The following is a 13,085-nucleotide window of genomic DNA, read 5'->3' on the forward strand; positions in this document are numbered from 1 at the left end:
GCCTCAATAATATCCTTCGCTCCCGTCGGGAGTCGAGTACTTCCTTTTGATTTTTTGGTGAACACTTTGCATAAACGGCACTTCAGATTATGCAACTGTCTGGGAGACATTTTGCATATCCTCCGGTTGGACAAGAAGTGGGATGCTTCAATGGCTTCAATAGTTCGACGTACAAATGCTTTTTCTTACTTTACATTGCCAACAAAGTGCACAGCGACCGAAAAATAGAAGATATAAATGGAAGCGAGAAGGGGAATGATGCAGATAACTTGGCAGACCATTGTGTTGGTCAAATAACAAAAAATAAAAGCGACCAACAATTGGTGGCGGTTGCAATGGTCCGTCTCGGATAAAGGCAGAAATCTAGGTTTGGCATTCAACGATACACTCTGCCTCCCCATATTGTTTGCCATTTGAAGTCCCGACCCCTTGGATATAACTTGTCCCCCAGAGATCTCTAGCGCTGTATGTTGGCAGTTGCATGTTTTCCAATGGCTGCTGCCCGAGCTGCCACTTGGGGCAGGTCCAACTTCAATCATAATTTAATTAAAACTTTTCTACCATAAACCAAATAAAAATGCGTCAAACTAATGCCCCTCCTAAAAAATCCATCACAAGTTTACGTTTGAAGTACTCTTATCCTTTTATTATTAGCAGTAAACAATATAAATTCTGTAAAATAAGGACAAATTTTAGTTGCAACTTTTACTCAGATTGTGGGCAGATGGTGTTCACTGCGATGGAGAAGTGTTCCATTCTTGTTTAGGGACTGCAGTTTCATAAAATCCTGATGCGGATGGTGATGATGTGTTGTGCTTGGTAATAGCGGCAACGAGGTGTTTGAAGTCTGTAAGGAGGACATGTCCTGACTGATTTTTGTTGCCTACTTTCAAGCAAAGGACTTACCTTTGATTTGTCACGAGATGCGGCAACTGCGGCCGCCTGGGCGGGACCCGTTTGCAGCTGCTGGGCCGCCGTGGCAAGCATGAACTGCTGGGAGGCGAGCTGCTGCTGCCGCAAGGAGGCCGCCTCCAGGCTGTTGGCGTGCTCCAGCTCTCGCTGCTTGGCGATGTAGTCCTCGAAGTACGAGTGCTTGATCAGCTTGTCGCAGGACCATCGCTTGGCCGGATCCTTGTCGAGGCACTTCTTCAGGAAGTCGATGGTCAGCGGGTTCTGCAGCGATTTGGGCGGCATCTTGTCCTCCAGCGGCTCCAGGTTGGGCGGTACCGGCAGGGTGATGCCCTTGAAATACTCGTTCTGTCCGAAAATCTGAATGTGTCGCGGCAGCAGGTCCCCCAGGGTCTTGCGGATAAGGTACAGTTGGTCAACATCGCTCCGGCCGGGCCAGAGGGCCTCGCCCCTCACCAGCTCGGCGAACAGGCAGCCGATGGCCCACACGTCCACGGGGGTGCCGTACTGGGTGTCGCCCACGAGTAGCTCCGGAGCCCGGTACCATCTGGTGGCCACGTAGTCTGTGTAATTCTCCCCCGGACTCAGCATGCGGGCGAACCCGAAATCGCATAGCTTCACCTGACCCTGGGCCGTTAGCAGGATGTTCTCCGGCTTGATGTCCCGGTGCAGGCAGCCCTGCTTGTGGCAGTAGGCCACCCCTAGGAGCGTCTGGTAGCAGATTTGTTTCGTCAGATGTTCCGGGCAGCCCTGTGGGTGGCGTTCCAGCTCATGGAGCACGGTCAGCTCACAGAACTCGAACACCAGGTGCAGGCGACGCTTCCGCCGGAACACTTCCAGGAGGGAAACCAGGTTCGGATGCTTGAGATTCTGTTGGAAAAATTATTATAAAAAATTTAATTGTATATACGTATTTTCATGCTCTACTCACCTTCAGTAGCCTTATCTCTCTCAGTGCAATTTTCCGGATGGCCGGATCATCCTCGGACTCCACAAACCTCTTGACCGCCACCAATGCGCCCGTCTCCCGATCCCGGCACTTGTAGACAACGCCATAGGAGCCCTCGCCCAGCCGACTGAGTTTCTCGTAGCGGTCCATTTTACTACTACCTTGTGGTCTGAAAGGAGATGCACAAAGAAGTTATTCCGAGATTTCCAGAAGCTGGAGTGTGGCTAGCATTATTTTAGAGTCGAAAGTGGGTTTTTACCTTAAGCTCAAACATTGACCACGTTTGATGTTTGCACGTCGCATTGCTTTGCATTGAGCACATAAAATGTTTACAAATTTTTCGGTTTGGTAGCCCAGACACGAACACATATGGGATCAGATCACAAAGGGCGGATTTGCTTTCTTGTGTGTACTATATGGAATGGAATGGTTTTCGTTCTGGCATTCGAATCGTGAATACTTCGGTGATTTTGATGTGTTTATATACAATTTGGGTAAAGCTTATCTATATGTTTTTGGGGTTGTCCAGAACGCTGTTGGTAGTTTGGGTTTAGTATGATTTGCGTTTTGATGAAATGATAAAAAAAACGCATGAGAAAACGTTAAAGAAGAGCACCTTTTCACTTAAGAAATGATTGGAAAACAAAAGGATAAAAACGTATACATTCGAATAAGCAACAATCAATAAAATGAAAACTTTCCACTGAAAATTATTGACCTCCATTGGACTAAAATCACTTGTACATGAAATACCAGAATTTGTCAGTTCAAGGTAAGGTGACTGAACTCCATTAGAGGCTTTCTATGGAATATCTAACATGTGAGTGAGTCATAAACATAACATGCAATTAAATATTCATGTGAAAGAACAAACCAACACAGAAACGAACAACAAAGGACACGTAAAGTTCGGTAAGCAGGTGACTTACCTAGGCACCCATCTGGCTAAAATTTGACGTATTTGCAACTAGGTTTTTCGTAATGAAAATTCAGATGATTTGATTTAGAGTTTCTATTGATTCGTGATAATTCTAGAATACACACCATGCGCCAAGTTAAAACTACTTCCTGTTCACAACGATCAATAAAATATCGGAATTGGCAGGCCGCTGGGACAGACGTTTATTTTGAGTGACAACCAACCACTGAATCGAAGGAAGTTCTATTTGGTATTAGCTCAGGTCTCTGGACTCCACCCTGGCCCCAACCCGCCAGCCAATGTCATAGCAATGCGACCAAAGTTAACACAGCAAAAACCACAACAAAACATGCGCAGTTGCCCCAAAGTTATTTAAGAAGTTTCGCCCTGCTTCGGTCGCCCTATTTGTTGTTTTTTGTTAGCGACCACCGGAAGGTATTTGAGGAATACTTCTCAGCCTTTTCTTAAGTTTCAACCTGGGGTTATCTGGAGTTTTCCACAGAGAGTTCCACAAAAGTACCTTGAAAACTGGGTTTTAAGTCAAACTGTTTGAGAAGTGCAATGAGCCAGTGGGGTAGAGCGTGCAGGGTGGACTTTAATAGCTCAATCAACTCATTTATTAAATCGGAAAATTATTTGAAATCTTTTATAAACTTTATTCTTACCTTCGTAGAGAAAAAAACTTTGAAATATCAAACATTTTCATTGCAATTATGAGTTCCTTCGAATACACTCGGGAGTTTCCTTTGAACTCCTATTCATTAATGGTCTCTTTTCAGAAGTTGGGTAAATCAGAGCCCTGATGGTTTTATTATATTTATTCACTTTTATTAGACCGAAAAGGGGAGCCGGCACAAGAGCACGATGTAAGGACGTTAAGAGCCGCCAAACGACTGAAGGTTTTCGGCCAAAAAACCGCCCGGCAGGAACTCGAGCGGAGTTGCTTCTGACTCAAATGCACTGAGGGACATCGTATGTACTTAGTATACGGACGTTGGTGACTTTGATTCCCCAGCTTTTCTATTCTCCCCGGCGGTACTCGGCGGAAGATCGCGTGTTGCATTAAGTATGCATTAAAATGCAATGGGATAGCACGAAAGTGGCGTCTAATATGAATTACGGTGTTATGTCACGCATATGGACAGTCAGCCCAGTCGGTCGATGGAAGAGGTCAAGAAAGTGTATTTCAAATAATTTAATCTCACTTTTTTTCAAGACTCTCCGTGCGATTGTCTTCAGCGGTTGACCTTTTCGCGCCGTAAAAGGGCAAAACCACTGAAATGCGGCTGAGGTGGATTTTTGCAATCAATTTGCATAACTACCACCCCAGTCTTATTTATAGATTTGACAGCCTTTGTTTTCCGCGTCGGCACTACAAAATTCCCTTTTATTCCCCTTGCCTCTTGCGGCTTTTAATTATATTTTCTGTTTGTATTGTTCGGATTGTTTGCTCGCCAAATTAATTCATGGTTCTTAGCGCGAACTTTTGCATTTCACTCTGGGGGTCAACGCTCCACTCGCCGGCCATAAAAGTGTTGAACAATTCAACTACTTGTAAGCCGATTGCTATTGGAAAATTAGCGTGAAAACAAAAGAGTATAAAAGTTTACTGATGTAAAAGTATGTGCGGAAAACATGAACTAAGAGAGGCTACAGAGTGTTTGCTTATCGATTGGTAGTAAAAGTATCTATAGTAGGTCTATAGCTTACATCAAATAATGGATATAGTTGGCAGATCATTATGAGAATTAATATCAGACCAATTTTCTATAATAAGAACGTTAAAAAAGCCTTATGTTTTTTCTGGTGAATCATGAAAGTTATGCTATCTTTCAGTAATCGTTCAGTTGAATAGCAATAGCAACAATATGATATACTATACTGGATGAACTATATAATCCTTTGAATATTTCATACCGGATTATTTGACCAAAAATTAAATCATTAAAAGTTTTTGGACCAAAATTATAATACCCTTTGCCAAAAAGGCATAAACAATGTTCGAATCATCGAGTATTTCATAAATAAATCCGTCAGACTATAAAAAGTAAAACTATAAATGCAACGTGTCCTCGCAAGGAGTGGCAACCGTTCTGGAACATACCTTTCCCTGCACCTTCGTAGGTGTAAGGGGCAGGAGCGGGCTGTAATGTTGTGTTGATGTGGCCTTGTGGGAAAAACAACCGTAAAGTTCAATAAATAACAAGCTATTAATGCCAAATGTTCGCACACGCACCGGGAAGGCTGCACAGAAAAGCGATACATTTTGCAGAAACCGGAGTGTTGGAAAGGGGTGGTGCAAAAAGGGGAGCGAAAAAGTCCTGCGTGTGCAAAGGCCAAGGACAGTGCAACACCACCTCGCCGATTTAAATGTCATTGGGAAAAAGTTTATCCTCTGTTCGGCTTGCAACATTTTTCACTTTCACTCCGCAAAAAGTTGGCAAAGTTGGCTAATTAGGCCCACGGAGGCTATACCCACCTGGACTCTCTGGCCTCGACTAATTCGGCCTCATTGCACACCTGGATCTTTTGGATGAGACGGTAGAGAAATGAGTTCTGTAGGGCTTGCGGTAAATAGTACGAGTAGTTCTGAAACATTTCCCGTCCCGGCGCTCGGCGCTCCAACGACTGCAGTCTCAGGTCGTCTAAGGATGACTAAGGCTTACTTGGTCTCTGTCCTGTCTGCTTATTTTATCGATATATGTTTAAAAATGCATCGAAAAACGTGAATATTTTATGCAAAGATTGCCATTTTGCACCGCCGACAGGCGAGAACCAGTCCTCATTCTGACGTGTTACGTGCCGGCAAATGGCATTTTTTTCCAAAAGGATTTCTTTTTTTTGGGTCAGCAAACAGCCGGCGGAAAAGGTAATACATGCAAATGAAACAAAAACAAAAAAAAAGAAAACATTATGCGCGAAGTGAGAGTTTCGCCAACAGATCCTAGCTACCGTCTGACAAAGTCGCAAAATCGGAGCTCACGAAATCAAAACAGGGGCCCCAAACAGAGGCAAGGAAATTGTTGAATGGGACTGAGGGGCTTCAATCATTTAGAAAGAATGCAAGAGTGGTGAGAATTGCTGTGAGAATGGGAACGGCTGTCAAATGCCGGTTGGCAAAGGTTGTTTTGCAAAAGCTCCAGAATGAGGTAGTTCTCAGAAACGATATTGGCCATAATTTGAGGGAACTACTTTTCCAGGAAAATTGTTTAGTTAGCTAGCTCTCTTGCTTTTGGGATTTTCATAAATCAAGCAGAGAATTAAAGTGTTTGTGATTGGGGGACTCTTGTTTCTGGTAATCCTTCAATCCTCCTCTTTCACATACCCAGTGCCAACATACACACACAAATTGGCCAAGAGCAGACGGTCGAAAAATGATTTCAATCAAACAGAAGTATTGCAGCAAAAATGTGTTTTCTCTCTTTATGTTTATTTTGCTTTGGAAAGCGCCAAAGCGAAAGCGCAAATGGCGTTGACAGGTCTCCTCTCCGTCTTTTCGGAGCAGAAGCATTAAAAACCGCTAAATCATAAGCTGCCACTTCCGCTTCCTATAAGTATGCAATATTTGTTGGGAGTCGCTTTTTCCGAATTGTCAGTCTGTGATGGAGAGTGTAGTAGTGGTAGTGATGGAGGAGTTGAGGACGGAGTTGGAGTTGGGGTGCCTGGGGACAGAAATCAAACAAAAAAGTAAAACAAGCCAACGGACGCATTCAATTTGATGTCTGTCTACTTGATTTCATTCCTTTTTGTTTTTGTTCGATTGGACCCCGTCTATCCTTTCTTTTTTTTTGCACATATTCCCTTTAATTGAATTTGAATTTGATTGGAGTAATTTTTTTTTGTCTTTTCCCAGTCCACATTTCTGGCTGGAAAAGTTTTTCCTAGACTGTTTGGATATTTCTTGATTTTCTGAAGTTTATTTAACTATCGTTTATGAGTTGTGGTTTGTGTGAAATGATACTCATTTAAAATGCATTAAATTATATTCGACGCATTGGTAAACAATTGAATTAAAGTGTAAGAGACAAAAAAATAAATAAAAACTCAAATTTAATTAACTTTTGAGGTTTAAATACTCTATTTAACCCACTCCAGGGAGTAACAGGTGAAAAAAATGTTTACATTCTACCGGCAAATCGCGACTGGATAACTTTGTTGTTATTAAAAATAACTGAAATGTAGAAGGCTGCCGTCAAGGCTTCGCGTTAACTTGAAATACACTTTAAGGATATCGCACAACCCTCGAAAACCGTCTATCCGAAGGCCAATCAGCAAGTCAAGTTCAGACCAAACAATGCAAACATTTTTAAGGAATGGCAATGCAATGGGTGGCTTATTTTTGGATTAGTATTATTTATAATCCTGACTTTTTACTTACCTTCTGGGCAGAAGTGGAAGGTGATTACCAAACAGCCAGAGACGTTTTTCGCCAAACCATTTGTCCATAGACAAGCGCTCATTTATTGTTCGGAACTAATGCTTAAATGTCCTTTAGGCTCTACGCATTTCACCGGACTAAGCCGCTTTTTCACACGCGTAATGCGAGACGAATTTTCCGCGTCCGCTGGCTGCGAATAATTCTGAAACTTTGTTTATATGCGCCCGGAGTTCTCCGGGCTGAAGGCGTAGTTGAAATTTTTACATGCGCGAGCCGACGGAAGACAATAGACGGGACGGGGGCCGCTCCCGCCCAGGAGGAGTGGGGCCTGTTGGGGTGTTGGCGACGGTTGACATTGGCAACGAAGGATCTACCGGCCTGGAAAGGGAACTGACCGGGCACGGGGTTGTTTTCCTTGCAGTTTAGTTATTAATAGTGTTGATATAGTAGTTGCTGGTGTTTGTGTTGCACGTTGTCAATCCGTTGTCATTAAAAACAAACAAATTTCGAGCAAAATTCATGCCTTAGTTTTGATTATTTTCCGCAGAGCCGATTTTAGGCAGAATATGGGTGGGAAATTGCGTGAATCGATCATTTATAAAGCAATTAGATTCGGGGTCGGCATCTAAAATAGGAATGAGATGCTTGTGATAGCCTAATGGACACAAAAACTGTGTAATTTCTGCTATTAAGGTCGAACATTAATTATTTACATTGAGGTTTTAAAGGCCTTTGATAGCTTTATAATGAAATTTTGTCATTTTCGGTTATTTAATGCATATCAACTGAAGGATGTGCTTTAAAAATATTAAATGAAAAACTCGAATATTAAATGTATGGCATATATCCGTGCTTAGTGCACAAAGGAAGACAAATTGTTTTCCCAAAACAAAACAAGTCCTTTGGCAATCGAAGCTCGGTTCGAAGAAAAGCTACCACCTCGAAAAAAGCCGCTAAATCAAACGCGAAAGCTTTTGCTTAGCTTATTTAGGACTGGCAATGCCTTTGTTAAAGTAACGGCAAAGTTGAATTATGAATTTTCATTGGCAGCCCAGCCCGGCTCGCGAGGGGAAATAACAACAACTCACACAAACGCATTAACCATGGCAACACACGGGCCACACGCACACACCACAAGGCACCCACACACCGAGAACAAATACCGGTGGCCGTATGCAAAAATTTCAACACCCACAACCAATGCATTTACACACGTGTACTGTGTACACTTTTTTTTTTGGTCCTTCCCCGTGTGTGCGTTTTGCATTTAAAGCCTTTACTCCTCTTTTATGCTTACGGTTCTTTCATTTTTTTGCATTGGGATTTGTTTTCTATTTTTGTACGATTTCACTTTTCCAACCGGCAACAAAACACAGAAAAAATGCCCGGAATACGATAACCTTTAAAAGCTGCTCGTATGCTAAAACTAAATAACGGCATTAAATCCAAATGGCGACCGGGACGAGGTAGACCAACTGCAACTCCATGTGAGTGCGATAGTAATGCTACATAGTAGCTCTCTGTGCAACGGAAGACATTCCCCTTCAAGTCTTTTTGTCTCTCCATGGGTTTAATACTCAGTATTTGCAAAGATTGCTGCATTAATATTCAGTTGGTTTTTTATTCTAAAACTGTTTAGTTATAACAGACTTTTTAAATATAAATATTCTGCAGAAATTACTCATTCTGTGTGATTTATAAGCATTCATATTCGAAAATAAAGGATTTAAAATATTTCAAAACAGCTATAGCACTTTAAGTAGCTATGGAAATTACTCATACGACTTGTATTCGCATGCTTGATTACTCATACGACACGTGGCTAATTTTTATTTTTGATAGGACTGGGCTGTATCCACCATTAATTTCCAAAACCTTGTAATATTATTAAAAATAGAAAAAGATGGAAACTACCTTGCAATATTTATTTGAAAGAGGTATCTTATGATCGAGCAAGGGAAGTTCTGACTTCACTCTCTGTTAGTCGTTGCCTAGGCCAACTAAAAAGTGGCAACTGGCAACTTGAATCCAAATACATATGTGGCTATCCTTTCTCTCTCTCTCTCTCTCGCACTTCTCTCGTTCACGTTCTACAAATGAGGGGAATTGTTTTCGGTGTGCAACAAATTTTTTATGATTATCCTTTCTCTTTTTGTGGGAATCCTTTGCGAGTGCTGCCGGCAGCTTTAACTTGTTGTTATGCGACATTTGGGGAGGTGCCCAGAAGGAAAAAGGCGAAACTAGAAGGAACCGAAAAGCTTGGGAAGAATGGGATTAACACCTGCTTTGTGGGTACCTTCAAGCCTCGAATTTATTGTATTTGTTTACAAGCTTTTTGCGTGCGCAAATTCAGTGCATTGGACCAAGTTATGCGCAAGTTGGCCCTCATTTCCCGTGCTTATGCTTGTAAAATTTGCCGGTGGCGACTTAAGCAAGAATTATAGTTCACCCAGATAATGTGAAATGGAAAGTGCAGAGGAGAACAGCCGGATTTAGTTTGCATTACGACTTGGAGTGGCATTCTAATATTCGGAAGACCTTTTGCAAATTTCGGGAACTGTGTGACAATGTTACTTTTCTTTGGTTTTTATATTATTTTCCAGCAACTTTTCTATTTTTATATGAAAGCATCAAGAGCCAACTAAATTTTTATGTTGTGGGCAACACTGCGTATGCGCAACATTAAGTTATTAGGTGGTCATTAGGTTTAAATAATTTTAAGTACTTGTTATATTATTCCTCTATTTAAGTCTCTATAAATTGTAAATATTAATGTATACTTTAATAAAATATTTATCTAAACTTTTACATAAACTTTCAAATAGAAGTTGTTACCGGCCAAGGTTTCTATTAGCCATTTGTTGGTTTCAAGGCTTACTATTGTCACCTCTAGAAGGAGACATGGTGTTGTTAAAACGAAATTTAAAAATATAAGCCAGTCTTTGGGCAGAAAACTTTCCCAGACTTTTACCAGTTCTTTCATTCTTTCTCACACATTCCAGCTACTATGCCGGAGCAACCTTGCGAAAAAGTTCCATAACACAATTTATGCGCGTAACTGAGCGTTGTGAAAACAAAAGTGCTGAAAAATGAGCAAATAAGACAAGAGGGGCACAATGGGGCAACAGGGGCAGGATACTGGCCAGGGTGCAGAAGCTTCCTTCTTTAGTACAACTTTTAAATAAATTTCTAAATACTCGAGTTGCACTTGCCTCGAGACGATCGCGGGCAAACGTGGCAAAGTTTAAATGCTAGGAGGGATATGCCCCACTTTCGATGATGAGTACCACGATGATGGCGGAGTGTGGAGGGATGCAGCGGATTGGAAGGGCCTGGTTGCCCAACACTTTTGACTTTTGCGGTGGCAAAGTTTTTCCTTGTACCTGGCCAAGAGTTGAGCCCGAGTTGGTTCGAATCCGTGCTCTCCGCCTTCGCTTCTGTACAAGAATTTATGTTAATAACTTTTCGTTTAAGTGTGTTGGCTTGTGTAAAGTTATGTTCCTGATAATGGCATTGATAGCGTTGTAAATATTCTCTATATAGGTTTTATGACTTTGGCCGAAGAGTAGAAACTTTCTTTTCTCTAATAATGCCCGAATATTTTGGGTTTAGAAGATATACCCTGAACTGATATGTATCTGAAGGAGATATTCATGACATAGAGTTTATAATTTTGTATCTTATATTTAGTTAAAGCATTTTTAGTAATAGGTTAAATTTAATAATTAAATTGTTGAATATTTTATCAATATGTCTCGTACATGCTTTCCTAGGGTATAGAAAATTAAACTATTCGTCCATTAGAGTGTTTAGACACATCATGGGTCCTGCGTTCAAATACACAATTTGTACTCCAACCATTGCCTTTTGGGTCTGGGGCCTGAATCTGGGCTTTTGTTGCCCTGACTGCCACGCCTCCTCATTGCCAGCATGCATGTTTATGGGCGGAAATTACATGGCTATCAAAACATAAGCGTCAGTTGACTGCTGTTTTGAGCCCTGTGCCTATGCAAATGACTGCGGTCAGTGTACATACCCATGTATGTATGAGTCTACATCGAATACACCATTCGGTGCAGAAGGAGGTTCCTGGAGTCTAGGCTCTAAGCTGATCTAGAGATGGTACGGGTTAATTAATAAACAACAATTTGTTACCTTTACAAATTGGACTCTAAACTAAGTTTTCTATAAACCCAGCAAGAATTTAAAGGTTTCTGGATAAACTGAGAATTAAATCTTTTCAATTATTTTAAAGGAAGAGAAAGGATGTATCTATTAAAGCCGGATTTCTAATTAAATCTAGTTGCAATCTTTTGAAAAATACATTTTCCTTTAAAAATAAATAGCCTTACTAGTTTTATATGAATCCTATTTGCTTAAAAGTAACTCCCTTTTTTAATAAACTTTACTATACTATTTGACACATACATGTTTTACACACCGTTGGATTTCAATCTTCAGATTACATTTGGCCATCGTAAAGGACTTGAAACGAATCAAAAATTTGGCCCAAATGCATATTTGCCTAGAAATTTCGGCAGTCTGGAAGAGCTTTTGGGTTTCAGTTTCCTACTCCTTTGAATTGCCGGCAAAACTACTTTTGATTACTGCTGCAAGTACAATGAAGTCTCACTTATTGGATGCAGCAGCCAGTCAAGCTTAACTTTTGGCCCTATGGAAGCCACCCACACCCATACCTTCACTGGCATCCTCGCCTCAGCAATTCGATAGTTTTCGTAACATGAAGAAAGTTTGGGAGTTTTGGAGGAGAATCGAGGACTTCTTGGCGGTTTTGCTTATTTTGCGTATTGATTAAATTCAACTGAAACTTATTTATGTCGGAGGCTTTAGCATCCGTTTAGCAGCTTGAGCTGTTCCCATTGTTTCCAGCTACTTGTAGACATTCCGGCAATGCAGAAGCCTAATTACATATTGAATTCATTGAATGGGCATTCCGCTATTGTTTCAGTTCCTTAGTATACCCACCCTCTCAAAATAATTTATGACCTTTCCTTTTGAATTTTTCCTTTTCGCTGGAGCATGTCTGAAAGTTTTTTACAACCAACCGCGATGCTTAGTCATCTTCAAATGGCTCAATAATATCTCCATCCACTCTCGAGGCCCGGCACAGTAGCAAGAAGTTAGTTAATATCTTATATGTGACAGTGGCACTGCCAGTTGGAAACACCAGCCAGAATGTGCTGTCATAATGTGACTCTAGTTTTTCCTCTCTTCCAGTCAAAGTTTTCTCTTCTAGTGGCTAGATGGCAGGATGGTTGGCTGGCTGGCGCTGGCTCCTTCATATTGTTATTTTGTGGCCGCGTAATGTGCCACATACATTAGGAAATGTTAAAATGATATAAAAACCGCAGCAAGGAAACAGGGCAACAGTCAGCAACAAAAATGTGACACCGCTCTTTGATTGCCATTTTGTCATGGTTCTTATGAAACCTTTGTGTATGTGTCATTGGGTGTTCAGCTGTGCAACTTCGTAGTTTATTCGCAACTCAATTCACTGCAAAAATTTCTATTTAAGTAAACCATGAGTTGCAATTGCGGTTGCACCGCAAACAGTAGAATGTAGATACTGACCACCAATTCATGCTTTATGATTTAATTCTTATAAGTTATTCATTATATTATTTGGGAAATTATTTAATGAAATTAAATTTGAAAGCATAATAATAAAAAGTATCTTTAACTTGGATATATTATACCGTGCTTTTCCTTCATAAGTAAGTGGCATCTATGTATATTTTCATTGTGTAGTTTTTCCGCAACTTGCGTTCGTTTATCTTGCGTTTTTTTATGTGACACCAGGTTTCTTTTCTGTAGAGTTTCATAAAATTATACAGGTTTTTATTAAAATGTCTTTAAGGCTAAGTAGAGTAAGCTAAGTGTGAAGTACTGCCTGTGTTTATTGTGCTTGG

At 41.0% G+C, this 13,085-nt stretch overlaps 1 protein-coding gene across 8 annotated transcripts; it reads right to left on the reverse strand.

Annotated features, from left to right (window-relative positions):
- Positions 1-619: 619 nt before the first annotated feature.
- LOC6498384 (cyclin-dependent kinase-like 1) lies at positions 620-7,382 on the reverse strand. 8 transcript variants are annotated; one of them, XM_044716468.1, is made up of 6 exons: positions 2,903-3,423; positions 2,788-2,825; positions 2,118-2,391; positions 1,841-2,027; positions 907-1,779; positions 620-847 (listed from the first exon to the last, which is right to left on the reverse strand). In XM_044716468.1, exons 3-6 carry the CDS (start codon positions 2,225-2,227, stop codon positions 710-712), a joined length of 1,308 nt encoding a protein of 435 aa, XP_044572403.1. In that variant the 5' UTR covers positions 2,228-2,391; positions 2,788-2,825; positions 2,903-3,423; the 3' UTR covers positions 620-709. The 8 variants fall into 8 exon arrangements, with proteins under 8 accessions (XP_044572403.1, XP_032311304.1, XP_032311301.1 ...); XM_032455413.2 differs by lacking the exon at positions 2,118-2,391; XM_032455410.2 differs by lacking the exon at positions 2,903-3,423 and having other exon boundaries at positions 2,788-2,890.
- Between the last annotated feature and the right edge of the window lie 5,703 nt (positions 7,383-13,085).

This window comes from Drosophila ananassae, chromosome 3R (assembly GCF_017639315.1).
Source record: "Drosophila ananassae strain 14024-0371.13 chromosome 3R, ASM1763931v2, whole genome shotgun sequence".
Taxonomy (NCBI): domain Eukaryota; kingdom Metazoa; phylum Arthropoda; class Insecta; order Diptera; family Drosophilidae; genus Drosophila; species Drosophila ananassae.

What these genes read in the sequence shown, in the direction of transcription:
- LOC6498384 (XM_032455409.2), bottom strand. Translation starts at nt 5,375, where the DNA reads ATGTTTCAGAACTACTCGTACTATTTACCGCAAGCCCTACAGAACTCA. An exon ending in GAGAGATAAGGCTACTGAAG is followed by an intron (nt 1,780 to 1,840) that starts GTGAGTAGAGCA and finishes TTTTTCCAACAG; the next exon opens with AATCTCAAGCATCCGAACCT. An exon ending in CATCTCGTGACAAATCAAAG is followed by an intron (nt 848 to 906) that starts GTAAGTCCTTTG and finishes TCCTCCTTACAG; the next exon opens with ACTTCAAACACCTCGTTGCC.